Raw genomic sequence first — 20,295 nt, 5'->3', positions numbered from 1 at the left:
ACTGCAGATGCTGTTGGATTCTGACCTCTCTGCACTTGAAGTGGAATTTCTGGAGCTACAGAAACCCAATTGGCGCGCTCTCAATTGCCATGGAAAGTAGACATTCTGGGCTTTCCAGCAATATATAATAGTTCATACTTTGTTTGAGATTTGATGGCCCAAACTGGCGTTCCAAATCAGCTCAAGACTGCCCGGCGTTTAACGCCGGAACTGGCACAGAAGTGGGAGTTAAACGCCCAAACTGGCACAAAAGCTGGCGTTTAACTCCAAGAAAAGTCTCTGCACGAAAATGCTTCAATGCTCAGCCCAAGCACACACAAAGTGGGCCCGGAAGTGGATTTTTACGTCATTTACTCATTTTTTGTAAACCCTAAGCTACTAGTTCTCTATAAATAGGACCTTTTGCTATTGTATTTTCATCTTTGGACGTCTAGTTCTTAGATCATGGGGGCTGGCCTCTCTGCCATGCCTAGACCTTGTTCTTATGTATTTTCAATGGTGGAGTTTCTACACAACATAGATTAAGGTGTGGAGCTCTGCTATACCTCGAGTATTAATGCAATTACTATTGTTCTTCTATTCAATTCAGCTTATTCTTGTTCTAAGAGATCACCTGTTCCTCAACTTGATGAATGTGATGATCCGTGACACTCATCATCATTCTCACCTATGAACGTGTGCCTGACAACCACCTCCGTTCTACCTTAGATTGAGTGGATATCTCTTGGATTCCATAATCAGAATCTTCGTGATATAAGCTAGAATTGATGGCGGCATTCTTGAGAATCCGGAAGGTCTAAACCTTGTCTGTGGTATTCTGAGTAGAATTCAAGGATTGAATGACTGTGACGAGCTTCAAACTCGCGATTGTGCGACGTTAGTGACAGACACAAAAGAATCATTGGATTCTATTCCGACATGATCGAGAACCGACAGATGAATAGACATGCTGTGACAGAGCGCGTTGAACATTTTCACTGAGAGGACGGGACTGTAGCCATTGACAACGGTGATGCCCAACATACAGCTTGCCATGGAAAGAAGTAAGAAGGATTGGATGAAGACAGTAGGAAAGCAGAGAGACGGAAGGGACAAAGCATCTCCATACGCTTATCTGAAATTCTCACCAATGAATTACATAAGTATCTCTATCTTTACTTTATGTTTTATTTTATCAATCCTCCATAACCATTTGAATCCGCCTGACTGAGATTTACAAGATGACCATAGCTTGCTTCATACCAACAATCTCCGTGGGATCGACCCTTACTCGCGTAAGGTTTATTACTTGGACGACCCAATGCACTTGCCGGTTAGTTGTGCGAATTTGTGATAAAGAGTTGAGATTGTAATTGGGCGTACCATGTTGATGGCGCCATTGATGATCACAATTTCGTGCACCAGCATCTCCTTGTCAGGTCTTTGAATCTCTCCCATGCTTCATAAAGTGTCTCACCATCATGTTGTCTAAAAGTTTGCACCTCAGTTCTTAGCCTATTGATCCTTTGAGGAGGGTAAAATCTTGCCAGAAACTTGTTCACCATTTTTTTCCAATTAGTTAAGCTCTCCTTTGGGAAGGATTCAAGCCATTTGGATGCCTTGTCCCTGAGTGAAAAAGGGAACAAGAGCAACCTATAGACATCTGGGTGGACTCTACTGGACTTCACTGTGTCACAAATCCTCAGGAAGGTGGTCAAGTGTTGATTAGGATCTTCTTGAGCACCTCCTCCAAATGAGCAATTATTCTGCACAAGAGTGATGAGCTGGGGTTTTAGCTCGAAATTGTTGGCATGTATGGTGGGCTTCTGAATGCTGCTTTCACAGTTTCCTAGATTAGGATTGATAAAGGATCATAAGACTCTCCTTTCTTGCCCAGCCCGGTTTGCATGGCCTTCTCTGACATGATTATGAGCTTCTTCTTCATGATTGTTCTCCAAATTCTCTTCCATGTTGGGTTCAAAATACTCTTCCTCTCCTTCCTCAGCACCAATAATCCTTTTCCCTCTTGCTTCCCTTCTTAGTCTCCAAAGGGTTCTTTTAGGTTCTGAATCAAAGGATGTTGAAACCCCTTCTCTTCTCCATGTCATACAACAAACAGATTGCACAACAGGAGATAAAATGAAGAAACTATTCTTGTTAGAGTAATTGTTAGTGTGAGTGATGCAAATTATCAATCAGTTAGTGGGTTAGTGAGCAGAATTGTAATCAAAGGAGGAAAGAACGAAAAAAAATAAAAGAGGGTGCAGGGGGTGAAGAAGAAATTAAAATAAACTAAAAGAAATTAACTAAATAAACTAAACAAAAAGAAAAATGCTCAATCTAGTGATCTTCAAACTTAATCATTGTTGATTCAAAATCAATCCCCGGCAACGGCGCCATAAACTTGATGCATGAAAACTTATCTCTCAACAAATTTCCCTTCGGCAAGTATACTGAATTGTCGTTAAGTAAAACTCACAATAGAGTGAGGTCGAATCCCACAAGGATTGATTGGTCAAGCAACTTTAGTTAGAACAATGTGCTAGTTGAGCTAAACAGAATTTAGATTCAGATGCAGAAATTTAAATGACTGGAAAGTAAATAACAGAAATTAAAGTGCAGAATCTTAAATGGGGATTTGGGGTAATGACCATGAAATTAAATGGCAGAAAGTAAAGAGAATGGGTAAGATCAGAAATGGGGAGATCATTGGGTTCAGGAGATGTTACATTCTCCGGATCAAGTTCATTCTCATCTCTTCCTCAATCAATGCATTCATTAATCTCCTTGGCAATCTTAAGTGATTGGATCACAATTCCTTGGCAATCCAATCTCTCTAAGCTTGAACAGTTGCCCAATTCCTTGATTTAATTGCTCATGGGAAGAGATGAAGTGTGGTCACTGATTATACCACATGTATTTCCAAATCAAAGTGTTGGGAGGATTACATGTCACTATATCCGCCCAAACCCCAATTTGGTCCAACATGAGAAAGCATTTCTAGCATGATCTCCTCATCCCTTTTCCAAGGCTCAAAGGAGATCCAATTATGGAGAGTTTCTTTTCCAAGACAACTAACCAATTGAATTAAGATCGAAAGCTTTCTAGTAAGATCAAGAGAAAAGAAAGAAAAAGAAGAATGAAAACTATAATTGATCCATCAAATTACAACAGAGCTCCCTAACCCAATGAAAAGGGTTTATTTGTTTATAGCTCTAGAAATGAAAAATGGCAGAGAAGAAGAATCCATGCTAAAAGTGCAGAAAAGTAAATCTATAGAGAGTAGTTCCCAAAAGTGCCAAGCTTCTCTATAGTTCAAAAATACTCCTATATATACTACTCCTCTTGATCTTCTAGTGATTTCTTCAAGTCTTGGATGTGGGCTTTGGATCTTGAGTTGAAGTAGTTCTCATCTTTAGTGGTCCCAACTTGCAGAGAAAGATGAATTAGGCTTTGGGTATTTAGTAAGATTTAACGTTGATTTCCATTGTGGGTTCGAGAACGTTAGTGGCATTCACTTTTTCCACTAACGTTCCAACCTCATATATCCACGTTAAATCCAACGTTAGTGGTCTTAACGTGACCACTAACGTTGCTTTCTCAAAACTTGGCTAATGTTATTGGGACTCACTTTTCCCAATAACGTTGGCTTAAACCCCTTCGCAAACGTTAATGGGAATCACTTTTCCCATTAACGTTGCTTAGTGCCCCTATGTTCCTACGTTAGAGTCCACGTTAGTATAGCTAACGTGACTCTTAACGTAGGTGTGATCCACCTTCGAGAGCGTTAGTGACACTCACCTTTGTCACTAACGCTCTATATGCCACATTCTCTACGTTAGAACTCACGTTAACTAAGTTAACGTGGCTCTTAACGTAGTAGTGAAGCTACCTTCCAACGTTAGTGACAAAAGTGAATGTCACTAACATTGGCTCTTTGATTTCAACTCCATGTTAACTTTCACGTTTATAGTCTTAACGTGAAAGTTAACGTAGGCAATGCTAGATGGTCCAACGTTAGTGAAAAAAGTGAGTGTCACTAACGTTGGCTTTTGTTTCTTCTTCCACGTTAGAGTTCACGTTAACTAAGTTAACGTGGATCATTGCCAAGTTCTCCAACGTTAATGGTGTTCACTTTTACCATTAATGTTGGAGTTCCTTCTTCTTCTACATTAACTACCACGTTAACTTAGTTAACATGGCAAGTAACGTGAGCTTTGGGTGGCTTCACAGGCGTTATTGGTGATCACTTTTCTCATTAACGCTGCAAGCTTTACCATTCCACGTTAGTGTTCACGTTAACTAGGTTAACGTGAATACTAACGTGGTTCTTCCTTGCTTCCTTTGCCCTGAAAACAAGCAATTAAAGTGTATCAAAGCTCTAGCCAAAGTCATGAGATTATGCATCATCAATTTATCATGCAATTCTAGCAAAATACTCATGAAATTATGCAAAGTTCACAAAAGTTGCTTGAATCAAGGTGTGAGTGTAATTTCATCCAAAACTTGCTTTATTCACTAAGAAAATGCATGAAACTACCCTAAAACAGTAAAGAAAAGGTCAGTGAAACTAGCCTAGATGCCCTGGCATCACTTCCCGAGTTGTTTGGGAGTCCCTGTTTCGAAGGTTAGATTCCAGCTTTGAGAACTTCTCATTTAGATCTCTTTGCCGTTTAATCTCCTTCCTCAAGCATCTCTCTGCTTCTCACTGTCACTCTAATTCCTGCTCTGGTTGTTCAAGTCAACCATGGTGTCCATGCAACAATCCCATGAGGTCGACGCTATGAGGTTGTTCATCTCTTCTGGGAGACAAACCCCGGCTGGGACTCTCCTTTGGTGTTGGTCATCGAAAGGGCCTTCATTGTGTGGTTCCTCCATTCTTGGGGGAGGTATCACTAGAGCTTGGTCGTTGTTGACTCTGTCTTGGTATTCTTATTCTGATTCAAACGTTGTACATCCGTCTTCATATTAATTGTCCGTCTTCTTACCCCATTTATTCTTTATTTTAGCACGTCATTAACTCTAAGCGTAAAACAATAAATGTCCCTAATTTGAATCCTTGATTAGCTTAGACTAGTGAGGTGCACATGAATTAAGTGTGGGAAAATTGAAATGGAGAATACCTGTTTAGGGAATTGGGTATTTTATTTTCTTATGTGAAATGTCAAAATAGTTGAGCACTTGTTCATGCATCTAGCACATTAATCATATACGTTAATTCACTGAAAAAAATTGAATAATGAGAAAAGAGAAAAAGAAAGAAAAAGAGCAAATAAATAAATAGGGGGACAAAATGCCCAATGTTAATAAGTGAACTAATGCATATGACTTGTACTTAAAAGATGTCAAGGTGCATGAATTTGTGAAAAAATAGTTAATGGATGGCTAGGTTTTGCATTGTAATGACTTGGAATGTCCAGGTTAGGTGAGAAGTTTAGGTTAATCAAGGATTTGGATTTTAGTCCACTTAACCAAATACATTCCTACCTTGACCCTAACCCCATTACAACCCTTGAAAAGACCTCTTGATATGTGTATTTGTGCATTAAATTGTGTTGATTGGTAGAAGAAAAGCAAACCTTAGAGAGCAAGGTTAGTAGAAAACCGAGAGACTCAGCCCTTGATGGGCGAAATTCACTACCCTTTCCCAATAATATTGATGAATCTGCTATTGGCAAGCGCACCAAAATTATCGTCAAGTATTAACCCACAGTGGAGTGGGATCGTATCCCCAGAGATTGGTAGATTTGAGCAATTTTAATCAATTAGTGAATTAGTCAAGCTCAACAGAATAAGTTATAAGTGCATAATTATAAATGGCAAAAACATAAATGGCAAAGGAATAAAAGAAAGTAATAAAATGCAGAAATGAAAATAACAGGAATGTAAAGGGGAATGGGATTTTGCAGAATGTAAGTAAAGCAATAAAAGAATGGGAGAGATAAGAATGGGGGAATTCATTGAGATCAGGAGATATTGTCTCTTTGGATTAAATCCAGCTCATATCCTCTTCAATCATGCAACTCATTGACCTCTTGGCAATCATAATTGATTGAGCCCCAATCCCCTGGTAACTCAATCTCTTAGATCTTGATCAATAGCCAATTCCTTGGTCTAATTGCTCATGAAGTGAGATATGCTTGGTCCCTGATACCACACATCATCATAGGTCTAGGTAGAGGGAGAATTGTATGTCACCATATCCAAATACCAAAACCCAGATTCTACTCAAGTGTGAGAAGGGATTTCTAGCATGGTTTCATGTTTCCTTTTCCAATGTTCCCGTTACACCCATTTTGCATTCAATCTCTTTTCCAAGTTAATTGAACACTAAGCATGAAAATCAAAATTCCTTCTAGCAAATCAAAGAGAAGATGAAGAGAAGAAGAAATTCACTATCATTAATCCATCAAGTACAATAGAGCCACATCTCTCAATGAGAGGGAATTTAGCTACTCATAGCTCAGAGAGAAAGTACAAAAGATGGAAGAGATGATGTGTGAAAACTAAAAAGTGAAATCCCAAAACTAAACTCTATGACTTGCTTACCCCTTTTCCAATACTTCCAAGGGTATTTATACTAATCCTAGATCTAGAAAATAAAAGAAAATTACAAAAGTGAAAAGAAAATTACAATTTGGAGGGAAAAGAAACTCAACAAACGTGATCTTCCAGCTGGCGTGTGACTGGCGCTTCTTTGGCGTGTCACGCTCCTTCTGTTTCTGATTTGGCATGCCACGCCTCTCCATTCAAGTGGCACGCCATCCTCTGTTTAACCCCTGGCGTGCCACGCCTTCGAGCCAAAGTGGCACGCCCAGGACATTTTAAATGGCCAAGTAACCTGGCGTGCCATGCCTTCGAGCCAAAGTGGCACGCCCAAGGTCATCTTCCTTATCTCTATGCTTCTGGAAATTTGTACCAGTGTGCCACGCCATGAGACTGGCATGTCACGCCCTTTATTTGCTTCATCTTCTTGCTGGCGTGCCACGCCTCACCATCCAAGTGGCACGCCTAAGTTCATTGGCTCCTCTTCTTCCTCTCTGGAAAATACTACCAGCGTGCCACGCCATGAGACTGGCGTGTCACGCCCTTCATTTGCTTCATCTTCTTGCTGGCGTGCCATGCCTCATCTCCCAAGTGGCACGCCTGAGTTCACTGGCCCTTTAATTTCTCTTCTGGAAAATACTACCAGCGTGCCACGCCATGAGACTGGCGTGTCACGCCCTTCATTTGCCATGGCTTTAGAGGTTGGCGTGCCACGCCTGGATGTTCAAGTGGCACACCAAAGTGAGATGATTAAGCTGGCATGCCACGCCTTTGATACAAAGTGGCACGCCCAGCTTTATTTGGCCTCCTTAGGTGCTGACGTGCCACGCCTCATCAATCAAGTGGCACGCCTTAGTGGGACATCTTGAGCTGGCGTGCCACGCCTTCGATACCAAGTGGCATGCCCAGCTTTTGCATTGTCTCCTTGTTCACTGGCGTGCCACGCCTTGTTGCTCAGGTGGCACGCCCATTCAATTGTGGGTCTTATAAGCTTTGCGAGGCTTGGCGTGCCACGTCTTGGTCCTCAAGTGGCACGCCCTAGTGAACTCTAGGGCTAGCGTGCCACGCCTTCGACACAAAGTGGCACGCCATAGTGATGGTTCTTCTAGTAACGAATTTGCGTGCCACACCCTGCTTCTGGCGTGCCACGCCCCTTTGATGGTCTTCATTCTTGCTCTCTGGAATGTTGTACCAGCGTGCCATGCCCAGCTTCTAGCGTGCCACGCCAACACATCTTTGTGGTGTCTGTTCCAAGTGGTACGCCTGCTTCACACGTCCCACTTGTTTTGTTGTTTTTTCCCCCATTTTTGATGTCTTCTCCACCTGAAATCCAGCACATACTCATTTCAAAGCAATGTACTATGATATTCATCTTAAGGCATGAATTGCAATGATCAAATGAGATTATGCCTCTTTTATGGTCCTTTTTACGCAAGAAAAATGGTAGATGATGTAAGTCATCAGCCCTCAAACACTAGAGTGATTAGAGTGTATACACTTCCAGTGAAGGTTCAATGCTTGATTCTGTGTTCCCGGCTTTCATGAGCTTTCTTCTTGCAAGCTTACCTGTATCTTATTATGTGATTTGAGTTAGTGGAATTTATGTATATTTGTCTTGGAGAATTTGTTCATTTTTAACCAAGTAGGTAGAAGAATCTTAGCATGTAGTTGCATTCGTATAAGATAGGTTGCATTGCATAGGTCTCACTTTTACCCCATCACTCTTTTGGTTTTCTTAAGCTTAGCATGAGGACATGCTAGTTTAAGTGTGGGAAGATTGATAAACCACTATTTTATGGTTTATCTTGTGCTAAATTGAGTGGATTTTATCAATTCTTCAAACACTTATTCATGTAAACTGTATGGTTTTACAAATCCTTCCTAATTTTGTTCCATGATTGAAAACTTGCTTCCTAAGCCTTTAAATTGTTAATTTTTAATTCTCCTTTATTACCATTCAATGTCATGATGTGTTTGTGAAGTGATTTCAAGTTTACAGGGCATGAATGGCTTAAAGGATGAAGAGGCGGCATGTCAAAGTGGAAGTGATGAGCGGATAATTTATACACTTTTTGACATTATTTTTAGGTAATTTTTAGTAGGATCTAGCTACTTTTTAGTATATTTTTATTAGTTTTTAAGAAAAATTCAAATTTCTGGACTAAACTATGAGTTTGTGTATTTTTCTGTGATTTTAGGTATTTTCTGGCTGAAATTGAGGGACTTGAGCAAAAATCTGATTTAGAGGCTGAAAAAGGACCGCTGATGTTGTTGGATTTTGACCTCCCTGCACTCGAAATGGATTTTTTGGAGCTACAAAAGTCCAAATGGAGCGCCCTTAATTGGGTTGGAAAGTGGACATCCAGGGCTTTCCATCAATATATAATAGTCCATACTTTGCCCGAGCTTAGACGATGCAAACTGGTGTTCAATGCCAGCTTTCTGCCCTATTCTGGCATTAAATGCCAGAAACAAGTTGCAGGCTAGAGTCAAACGCCAGAAACAAGTTACAAACTAGCGTTTTACTCCGAGAGAAGTCTCTACACATGAACGCTTCAATGCTCAGCCCAAGCACACACCAAGTGGACCCAGAAGTGGATTTCTGCATCATTTACTTATTTCTGTAACCCTAGTAGCTAGTTTAGTATAAATAGAACTTTTAACTATTGTATTAGGGGTCTTTTTCCCTATTTTCAAATTCATATGCCATTTGGGGAGGCTGGCCATTCGGCCATGCCTAGACCTTATACTTATGTATTTTCAACGGTGGAGTTTTTACACACCATAGATTAAGGTGTGGAGCTCTGCTGTTCCTCGAGTATTAATGCAAAGTACTATTATTTTCTATTCAGTTCATGCTTATTCTTGTTCTAAGATATCCATTTGCACACAAGAACATGACAAACGTGATGATTATGTGACACTCATCACCATCCTCACTCATGAACGCATGATTGACAACCACTTCCGTTCTACATGAAAACAATCTTGAATGTATATCTCTTGGGTTTCTAATCAACGATTCACATCGACTCCCCTTTGACAATGGGGCATCTAAATCTGAGATTAGAACCTTCGTGGTATAGGCTAGAATCCATTGGCAGCATTCCAGAGATCCGAAAAGTCTAAACCTTGTCTGTGGTATTCCGAGTAGGATCTGGGATGGGATGACTATGACGAGCTTCATACTCACAACTGTAGGGTGTAGTGATAGACGCAAAAGGATAGTAAATCCTATTCCTACACGATCTACAACCAACAGTTGATTAGCCATATGATATCTGTGCATGGTATTTTTCATCCGAGATGAGAAATTCGACAGTTGATTAGCTTTACAGAAACCATAGAGGACCGTTTTCACAAAGAAGACGGGAAGTAGCCATTGACAATGGTGACATCCAACATATAGCTTACCATGGAAAGGAGTATAAAGGATTGGATGAAGGCAGTAGGAAAGTAGAGATTCAGAAGGAACAACGCATCTCCATACGCTTATCTGAAATTCCCACCAATGAATTACATAAGTATCTCTATCTTTATTTTATGCTTATTTATCTTTTAAATTATTAAAACTCCATAACCATTTGAATCCGCCTGACTGAGATTTACAAGATGACCATAGCTTGCTTCAAGCCGACAATCTCTGTAGGATCAACCCTTACTCACGTAAGGTTTATACTTGGACGACCCAGTGCACTTGCTGGTTAGTTGTGTGAAGTTGTGAAAAAGAGTTGAGATTACAATTGTACATACCAAGTTGTTGGCGCCATTGAGATCACAATTTCATGCACCAAGTTTTTGGCGCCGTTGCCGGGGATTGTTCGAGTTTGGACAACTGACGGTTCATCTTTTTGCTCAGATTAGGTAATTTTATTTTATTTTTAAGCTTTTTGTTTCTTATTTTCAAAAAATACAAAAACTTTTTCTTCTTTTTCGTTTTTCCAAAATAGTTTTTGAAAAATCCAAAAAAATTAATAAAATCATAAAATCAAAAATATTTTGTGTATCTTGTTTGAGTCTAGAATCAATTTTTAAGTTTGGTGTCAATTGTATCTTTTTAATTTGTCTCAAAAATTTTGAAAATTCATGCATGTGTTCTTCATAATCTTCAAGTTGTTCTTGATGATTTTATATGTTTGATCTTTAATTTTTCTTGTTTTGTGTCTTTTCTTGTTTTTCATATGCATTTTTGCATTCATAGTGTCTAAACATGAAAAATATCTTAGTTTGGTGTTTTGTATGTTTTTCTTTTCTTGAAAATTTTTCAAAAATAAGTTCTTGATGTTCATCATGATCTTTAAAGTGTTCTTGGTGTTCATCTTGACATTCATAGTGTTCTTGCATGCACATTTGTTTTAATCCAAAATTTTTATGTGTTGAGTCATTTTGTGGTTTTTCTCTTTCCTCATTAAATTCAAAAAATAAAAAAATATATTTTCCTTATTTCACTCATAAATTTCGAAATCTTTGGGTTGACTTAGTCAAAAAATTTTAAAATAAGTTGTTTCTTGTTAGTCAAGTCAAGATTTCAATTTTAAAAATCTTATCTTTTCAAATATTTTTCAAAAATCAAATCTTTTTCATTTTTTCTCTTAATATTTTCGAAAATTTTAAAAATTGATTTTCAAAATCTTTCTCTTAATTTTATTTTATAATTTTCGAAAACTTTACTAACAACTAATGTGATTGATTCAAAAATTTGAAGTTTGTAACTTTCTTGTTAAGAAAGGTTCAATCTTTAAATTCTAGAATCATATCTTTTAGTTTCTTGTTAATCAAGTAATCAATTTTAATTTTAAAAATTAAATCTTTTTAATTTCCTTTTCAAATCTTTTTCAAAATAAATTTCAATCATATCTTTTCAATCATATCTTTTTAAACATATCTTTTTTTCAAATCATATCTTTTTCAAAATCAATTTCAAAATCTTTTCTAACTTCTTATCTTTTCAGAATTGATTTTCAAATCTTTTTCAATTAACTAATTGACTTTTTGTTTATTTTATATTTATTATCTTTTTCAAAACCACCTAACTACTTTTCTCTCTCTAATTTTTGAAAATCACCTTCCTCTTTTTCAAAAATCTTTCTAATTAACTAATTGTTTCAAATTCTAATTTTTATTTTATTCCTTTTCTTAATTTTTTGAATTCTAACTAAATTTTAAAATAAAAACAAAAATATTTTCCCTTTCCTTTTTATTATTTTCGAAAACTCCCCCTCTCTCCTTCTATTTATTTATTTATCTACTAACACTTCTCTTTTACTCATAATTCAAACTCTCTTCTCTTTTCTCTCTGTGTTTGAATTTTTCTCTTCCCCTTCTTCTACTGTTCTCTTCTTCTACTCACATAAAAAAACCTCTATATATGGGTAAAGAGGATCCCTATTATTTTCTGTTCAATTCTTTTTCATGTGAGTAGGAGTAAGGACAAGGACATTCTTGTTGAAGCAGATCTTGAACCTGCAAGGATTCTGAAGAAGAAGCTAAGAGAAGTTAAAGCACAACAATACAGAGAAAACCTTACAGAGAATATCGATAAAGAAGGAGACATGGCCGAACCCAACAACAATGCAAAGAAGATGCTTAGTGACTTCACTGCACCAAATTCCAACTTCAATAGAAGAAGTATCTCAATCCCTGCCATTGGAGCAAAAAATTTTGAGCTAAAGCCTCAATTAGTTTCTCTGATGCAACAGAATTGCAAGTTTCATGGACTTCCATCAGAAGAACCTTTTCAGTTCTTAACTGAATTCTTGCAGATCTGTGATACTGTTAAGACCAATAGAGTTGATCCCGAGGTCTACAAGCTTATGCTTTTCCCTTTTGCTGTATGAGACAGAGCTAGAATATGGTTGGACTCTCAACCTAGAGATAGCATGAACTCTTGGGATAAGCTGGTCACGGCTTTCTTAGCCAAGTTCTTTCCTCCTCAAAAGTTGAGCAAGCTTAGAGTGGATGTTCAAACCTTCAGGCAAAAAGAAGGTGAATCCCTCTATGAAGCTTGGGAAAGATACAAGCAACTGACCAAAAAGTGTCCTTCTGACATGCTCTCGTAATGGACCATTCTGGATATATTCTATGATGGTCTGTCTGAATTGTCTAAGATGTTATTGGACCATTCCGCAAGTAGATCTATTCACCTGAAGAAAACACCTGCAGAAGCTCAGGAACTCATTGAAATTGTTGCAAATAACCAGTTCATGTAGACCTCTGAAAGGAATCCTGTGAGTAATGGAACGCCTCAGAAGAAAGGAGTTCTTCAAATTGATGCTCTGAATGCCATATTGGCTCAGAACAAAATGTTGACTCAGCAAGTCAATATGATTTCTCAGAGTCTGAATGAATTGCAAAATACATCCAACAGTACTAAAAAAGCATCTTCTGAAGAAGAAGCTTATGATCCTGAGAACCCTGCAATAGCAAAGGTAAATTACATGGGTGAAGCCTATGGAAATACCTATAATCCCTCATGGAGAAATCATCCAAATTTCTCATAGAAGGATCAACAAAAGCCTCAACAAGGCTTTAATAATTATGGAAGAAACAGGTTTAGCAATGGCAAGCCTTTTCCATCATCTTCTCAGCAACAGACAGAGAATTCTGAGCAGAGCCCCTCTAGCTTAGCAAACATAGTCTCTGATCTATCTAAGGCCACTCTAAGTTTCATGAATGAAACAAGGTCCTCCATTAGAAATTTGGAGACACAAGTGGGCCAGCTGAGTAAAAGAGTCACTAAAACTCCTCCTAGTACTCTCCCAAGCAATACAAAAGAGAATCCAAAAAGAGAGTGTAAGGCCATAACCTTACTTGGTTTGGCCGAACCTAGAGAGGAGAAGGAGGACGTGAATCCCAGTGAGGAAGACCTCACGGGACATCCTCTGGACAAAAAGGAGTCCCATTTGAGGAACCTAAGGAATCTGAGATTCATCTGGAGACCATAGAAATTCTATTGAACCTACTTCTACCATTCATGAGCTCTGATGAATACTCCTCCTCTGAAGAGGATGAAGATATTACTAAAGAGCAAGTTGCTAAGTACCTTGGAGCAATCATGAAGTTGAATGCCAAGTTATTTGGTAATGAGACTTGGGAGGATGAACCCCCTTGTTCACCAATGAACTGAATAACTTGATTAGGCAGACATTATCTCAAAAGAAAGAGGATCCCAGAAGGTTCTTAATACCTTGCACCATAGGCACCATGACCTTTGAGAAGGCTCTGTGTGACCTGGGATCAGGCATAAACTTAATGCCACTCTCTGTAATGAAGAAACTGTGAATCTTTGAGGTACAGGCTACCAAATTCTCATTAGAGATGGTAGACAAATCCATGAAAAATGCTTATGGACAGGTAGAGGACGTGCTAGTAAAAGTCAAAGGCCTTTACATCCCTGCTGATTTCATGATCCTAGACATTGGGAAGGATGAGGATGAATCCATCATCCTTGGAAGACCCTTCCTAGCCACAGCAAAAGCTGTGATTAATGTGGAGAGAGGAAAGTTGATCCAATTGAATGAGGACTACCTTGTATTTAAAACTCAAGAATCTCCCTCTGTAACCATGGAGAGAAAGCAAGAAAATCTTCTCTTAATGCAGAGTCAAACAAAGTCCCACAGTCAAACTCTAAGTTTAGTATTGAACCCCCATATTCAAACTTTAAGTTTGGTGTTGGGAGGCCCCAACAATGCTCTGAACATCTGTGAAGCTCCATGAGAGCTCACTGTTAAGCTATTGACATTAAAGAAGTGCTTTTTGGGAGGCAACCCAATTTTATTTTTCTATGTTATTTTCTTTTCTTTAGATTGATGATCATGTGGAGTCACAAAAACAACTGCAAAAATCAAAGCAAATTCAAAAACAGCATTAAAAATAGCACACCCTGGAGGAGAAACTTACTAGCATTTAAACGCCAGTAAAGGTAGCAGAATGGGCGTTTAACGCCCAGTCTAACACAATTCTGGACGTTAAATTCCAGAAAGAAGTACCAGACTGGCGTTAAACGCCAGAAAGAAGCACCAGACTGGTATTAAACACCAGAAAGAAGCAACAAACTGGCGTTAAATGCCAGAAATAGGTTGCAGCTTGGCGTTTAACGCCAGAAAAAGAATAAAAGCTGGCGTTTAACGCCAGAAACAAGCAGCAGTCTGGCGTTAAACGCTAGGATTACACAATGGGGGCATTTTGCATGCCTAACAGATTTGTTTTTTCCTAACCATTTACGGCACCTAAGGACAGAAAAATCTCTAGAAAGAGGAAAGGGAAGGTAAAAGCTTCCACCTCCGAGTCATGGGAGATGGAGAGGTTCATCTCAAAGCTCCATCAAGACCACTTCTATGAAGTTGTGGCCAAGAAAAAGGTGATCCCTATGCAATTCAGCTGGAATTGTAATAGAGAAAGATATCCTCATTGAAGAGGACAAGCCCATCATGAAAAAAAAGGATGGAGCAAACAAGAGATCCCACTCATGGACCTCAACAAGAGCATGAGGAATTCCCTCGTCAAGAAATGCATGAGATGCCTCAAGGGATACATTTTTCTCCACACAACTATTGGGAGCAACTAAGGATAGGAGCACCAAAAGCACTAAGGATGGAGCAACAAAGAAGAAGAACTAGCCGCCATTATTAAGGTGGATCCGTTCTTTAATCTCATTTTTCTTATTTTTTTTATTTTCAATTTTTTGCTTTATGTGTTATCTATGTTTGTGTCTTCATTACACGATCATTAGTGTCTAGTGTCTATGTCTTAAAGTTATGAATAACTCCATGAATCATTCACCTCTCTTAAATGAAAAATGTGCCTAATTACAAAAGAACAAGAAGTACTTGTATTTCAAATTTTATCTTGAAATTAGTTTAATTATTTTGATGTGGTGGCAATACTTTCTGTTTTCTGAATAAATTCTTGAACAGTGGATATTTTTTATAGTGAAGTTTATGAATGTTAAAATTGTTGGCTCTTGAAAGAATGATGAACAAAGAGAAATGTTATTGATAATATGAAAAATCATAAAATTGATTCTTGAAGCAAGAAAAAGCAGTGAATAACAAAGCTTGCGAAAAAAAGAAAAAAATAGCGAAAAAAAGAGAGAAAGAAAGAAAAAGAAAAAAAAGCAAGCAGAAAAATCCAATAGCCCTTAAAACCAAAAGGCAAGGGTAAAAAGGATCCAAAACTTTGAGCATTAATGGATAGGAGGGCCTAAGGAAATAAAGTCCAGGCCTAAACGGCCAATCAAGCTATCCTTAACCATGTGCTTGTGGCATGAAGGTCCAAGTGAAAAGCTTGAGACTGAGTGGTTAAAGTCGTGATCCAAAGCAAAAAGAGTGTGCTTAAGAGCTCTGGACACCTCTAACTGGGGACTTTAACAAAACTGAGTCACAATCTGAAAAGGTTCACCTAGTCATGTGTTTGTGGCATTTATGTATCCGGTGGTAATACTGGAAAACAAAGTGCTTAGGGCCACGACCAAGACTCATAAAGTAGCTGTGTTCAAGAATCAACGTACTAAACTAGGAGAATCAATAACACTATCTAAAATTCTAATTTCCTACAGACGCCAATCATTCTGAATTTCAAGGGATAAAGTGAGATGCCAAAACTGTTCAGAGGTAAAAAGCTACTAGCCCCGCTAATCTAATTGGGACTAAGTTTCATTGATATTGTGAGATTCATTGTATATTCTCTTCTTTTTATCCTATTTGATTTTCAGTTGCTTGGGGACAAGCAACAATTTAAGTGTTGTGATAAGCGGATAATTTATAGGCTTTTTGGCATTATTTTTATGTAATTTTTAGTAGGATCTAGCTACTTTTTAGTATATTTTTATTAGTTTTTAAGCAAAATTCACATTTCTGGACTTTACTATGAGTTTGTGTATTTTTCTGTGATTTCAAGTATTTTCTGGCTGAAATTGAGGGACCTGAGCAAAAATCTGATTCAGAGGCTGAAAAAGGACCGCTGATGCTGTTGGATTCTGATCTCCCTGCACTCGAAATGGTTTTTTTGGAGTTACAAAAGTCTAAATGGTACACTCTCAATTGCGTTGGAAAGTAGACATCCAGGGATTTCCAGCAATATATAATAGTCCATACTTTGCCCAAGTTTAGATGATGCAAACTGGCGTTAAACGCCAGCTTTCTGCCCTATTCTAGCGTTAAACGCTAGAAACAAGTTGCAAGCTAGAGTCAACAGCCAGAAACAAGTTACAAACTGGCGTTTAACTCCACGACAAGTCTCTACACGTGAAAGCTTCAATGCTCAGCCCAAGCACACACCAAGTAGGCCCGGAAGTGGATTTCTGCATCATTTACTTATTTCTGTAACCTTAGTAACTAGTTTAGTATAAATAGAACTTTTTACTAATGCATTAGGAGTTTTTTTCCCTATTTTCGAATTCATATGCCATTTGGGGAGGCTGGCCGTTCGGCCATGCCTAGACCTTATACTTATGTATTTTCAACGGTAGAGTTTCTACACACCATAGATTAAGGTGTGGAGCTCTGCTGTTCCTCGAGTATTAATGCAAAGTACTACTGTTTTCTATTCAGTTCATGCTTATTCTTGTTCTAAGATATCCATTCGCACACAAGAACATGACGAATGTGATGATTATGTGACACTCATCACCATTCTCACTCATGAACAAGTGATTGACAACTACTTCCATTCTACATGAAAACAAGCTTGAATGTATATCTCTTGGTTTTCTAATCAACAATTCACATCGACTCCCCTCTGACAATGGGGCATCTGAATCCGAGATTAGAACCTTCGTGGTATAGGCTAGAATCCATTGGCAGCATTTCGAAGATCCAAAAAGTCTAAACCTTGTCTGTGGTATTCCGAGTAGGATCTGGGATGGGATGACTGTGACGAGCTTCAAACTCACGACTGTAGGGCGTAGTGACAGACGCAAAAGAATAGTAAATCCTATTCCTACACGATCGAGAACCAACAGCTGATTAGCCATACGATATCTGTGCATGGTATTTTTCATCCAAAACGAAAAATTCGACAGTTGATTAGCCGTATAGAAACCATAGAGGACCATTTTCACTGAGAGGACGGGAAGTAGCCATTGACAACGGTGACACCCAACATACAGCTTGCCATGGAAAGTAGTATGAAGGATTGGATGAAGGCAGTAGGAAAGCAGAGATTCAGAAAGAACAATGCATCTCCATACGCTTATCTGAAATTCCCACTAATAAATTACATAAGTATCTCTATCTTTATTTTATGCTTATTTATCTTTTAAATTATTAAAACTCTATAACCATTTGAATCCACCTGATTGAGATTTACAAGATGATCATAGCTTGCTTCAAGCCAACAATCTCTGTGGGATCGACCCTTACTCACATAAAGTTTATTACTTGGACGACCTAGTACACTTGCTGGTTAGTTGTGTAAAATTGTGAAAAAGAGTTGAAATTACAATTTTGCGTACCAAGTTGTAAACATAGTTATGCTTATTTTATTTAATTTAATTTAAAACGAATGAGTATAGAGTATATAATATATACTTTGATCTACATAACTAGAATAGCAAATAATTAGTAGCAACTATTGCCTTGAAAAAAGTAAAACATGACACAAGTTGACATCAAATTACTCGGTTGTGATATATAACAAGATGGAAAAGTTATTTAATGCTAGCGAATCTACTGAAAGTTCTTGTATACCATGTCCATGTGAATGAAACATTTCCATGCAAATCAATATATTTACTTGTCTTGTTATTAATACTTAGTATGATTCGTTAAGTTACTATCACATATAACAATGTTAAATTGACTTTTTTTTCCCTTGGTAGTTTCACAATGGTGGATAGATTAGTATTAAGTACAATATACTCTTACTTGTCATCTGAAGCACTTACAAGGACCAATTATTTTGATTAATACAAGGAGTGGGGATTATAGCCCCTAGGACTGTCTGTGCAATTGAGCTCCCGGCTGATAAAGAGTGAGGTTGTGTATGGCTTTAGCGAAGAGCTCCTTCTGATCAGGATGTTGAGCTAAAACAGGACGGGCTAGCTTCTCTAGAGTACACAAGGCGCGCTCTTGTTCAAGAACCTTACTATTGCCCACATTCAAAGCAAGATGACAAAGTAAAACAAGGCCATGCATATGCGCACGGTCATTGTTCTCCAGCAATCTCATCAGCTTAGGAACTCCATCAAGCTCAAGTATTGCCTTAGAATGATCAACACAGTTGTAGTTTTCCGAGCACGCAAACTTCCCCAAAGCAATAGCAGCCTCAATAGCCACATCCACATCTCTGTTACCAAGTTGAGCAACCAAAGGGCCAAGCACATGCGGAACCTTTCCAGGGAAGTTCCTGGCTAAGGAACCAATCGACTTAATTGCAGGAATCAGCAATGCCGGATGGTTCACTTCCCGAACCACTCTCAGAAGCTGATCCAAGACTGCTTTTGCGGCGGGAGCAGTAGACTTGAAGGCAGCCCTCCTAAGATCAGAATTTGCCTCAGCCACCGCAGTAATCTCCATGACAGCCATGAGACAATTGAGCTGCAATTCTCCACTCTCACACTCAATAATCTTAGCCAGACAAAGCAAACCTTTGGTCTCGGTGATTTTCTTGCTAGTCAGAAGACACCTTATGGAAAGCTTCCAAAGAGCCCTTGCACAACTCACCTTGACCTCGTTCCTCACCGCAGGGCTCTCAGCCTCCCTCTCCCTCTCCCTCTCCCTCCTATGCTGCCCCCCTCTGCTAATCCCATCCAAACTCCCTGAATTAGACGATTCCCCAATCGAAGATGACGACGACAAATTCACTACCAAAGAATGAATGCTAGCCCTCCCTGCCATGGGATCAGCAAGAACAGTATCTATAGACAACAACGACACAAGCGGCCTAGTCACATTGGCTCTCACAAAATCCTCCTGAGCACGAGGGTCCTGCTCAGCCATGGTGGCAACCAATTCGGCCACGGAGACACGAACCCTCATAGCAGCATCCCCAAGAACCTGAACAATAATGGGGACCCCAAGCGAGTCAACAATGAACCTAACAACCCTCTCTTGGTTCCTAGCAATACTAACAAGAGCATTAGCAGCAGCTACCTGAGCATCAGGGGAAGAACCTTCTTTAAGAAGCTTGAGCAACGGCGAAACCCCACCTTCATCCAAGATAATAAGCTTGTTCCGACCATTGTCTCTTGCAAGAGAACCAAGTTCCATTGCAGCTTCAGCACGGTCCTTTAGGGTTCCCAACTGGAGGGTATAGGTGTAGGTCCAAACCCAAGCGAGGATAGGGTCATTGCTTGCAATTGGAGGGAGAGAGAGGTTGGTACCTTTGGAATCGAAGATGCTGAGGAGCCAGAGCAAGTCCCCGTTAGAAGACTCTAGAAGGTTCCAGACCTTGCGGAAATCGGCGGTGGTGGTGATGGAGAAGACCTGGCGGAGGACGCCGCCGTTGCGGCGGCAGCGGCGTAGGAGGGCGAGAGTGCGGTCGAGGGTCTTGGAGACTTCGGCGACGATGCGGCGGATGGGACGCTCGTTGAGGGGTTGGGCAGCGGCGGCACGGACGACGGAGCGGAGGTTGTCGCAGAGAAGCTGAACCTTCTTGGCGAGTTCGGCGCAGTCGACTTTGGATGAGTCGGACTCCTGAGCGAGTTTGATGACTCGGTCGCCGAGCATGATGGGACCTGAAAGCTCTTCTTGAAGGGTCTTCTCTTCTTCCTGGTTAGGGTTTGGGTTTCCCATAACTAACTCACGAGAGAGAGAAAGAGAGAGAAGACCC

At 39.3% G+C, this 20,295-nt stretch overlaps 1 protein-coding gene across 1 annotated transcript; it reads right to left on the bottom strand.

The window, feature by feature from the left end:
- Window positions 1–18,233: 18,233 nt before the first annotated feature.
- On the bottom strand, window positions 18,234–20,289 carry LOC107493909 (uncharacterized). Its single transcript, XM_052253480.1, has one exon. The coding sequence runs from the start codon at window positions 20,256–20,258 to the stop codon at window positions 18,456–18,458; it is 1,803 nt and encodes a 600-aa protein (XP_052109440.1). The 5' UTR covers window positions 20,259–20,289; the 3' UTR covers window positions 18,234–18,455.
- Between the last annotated feature and the right edge of the window lie 6 nt (window positions 20,290–20,295).

This window comes from Arachis duranensis, chromosome 1 (genome assembly GCF_000817695.3).
Source record: "Arachis duranensis cultivar V14167 chromosome 1, aradu.V14167.gnm2.J7QH, whole genome shotgun sequence".
Lineage (NCBI taxonomy): Eukaryota > Viridiplantae > Streptophyta > Magnoliopsida > Fabales > Fabaceae > Arachis > Arachis duranensis.
Note: the sequence above shows the minus strand (reverse complement) of the source record. Positions and strands in the feature narration are given on the sequence as shown.

What these genes read in the sequence shown, in the direction of transcription:
- LOC107493909 (XM_052253480.1), bottom strand. Translation starts at nt 20,258, where the DNA reads ATGGGAAACCCAAACCCTAACCAGGAAGAAGAGAAGACCCTTCAAGAA.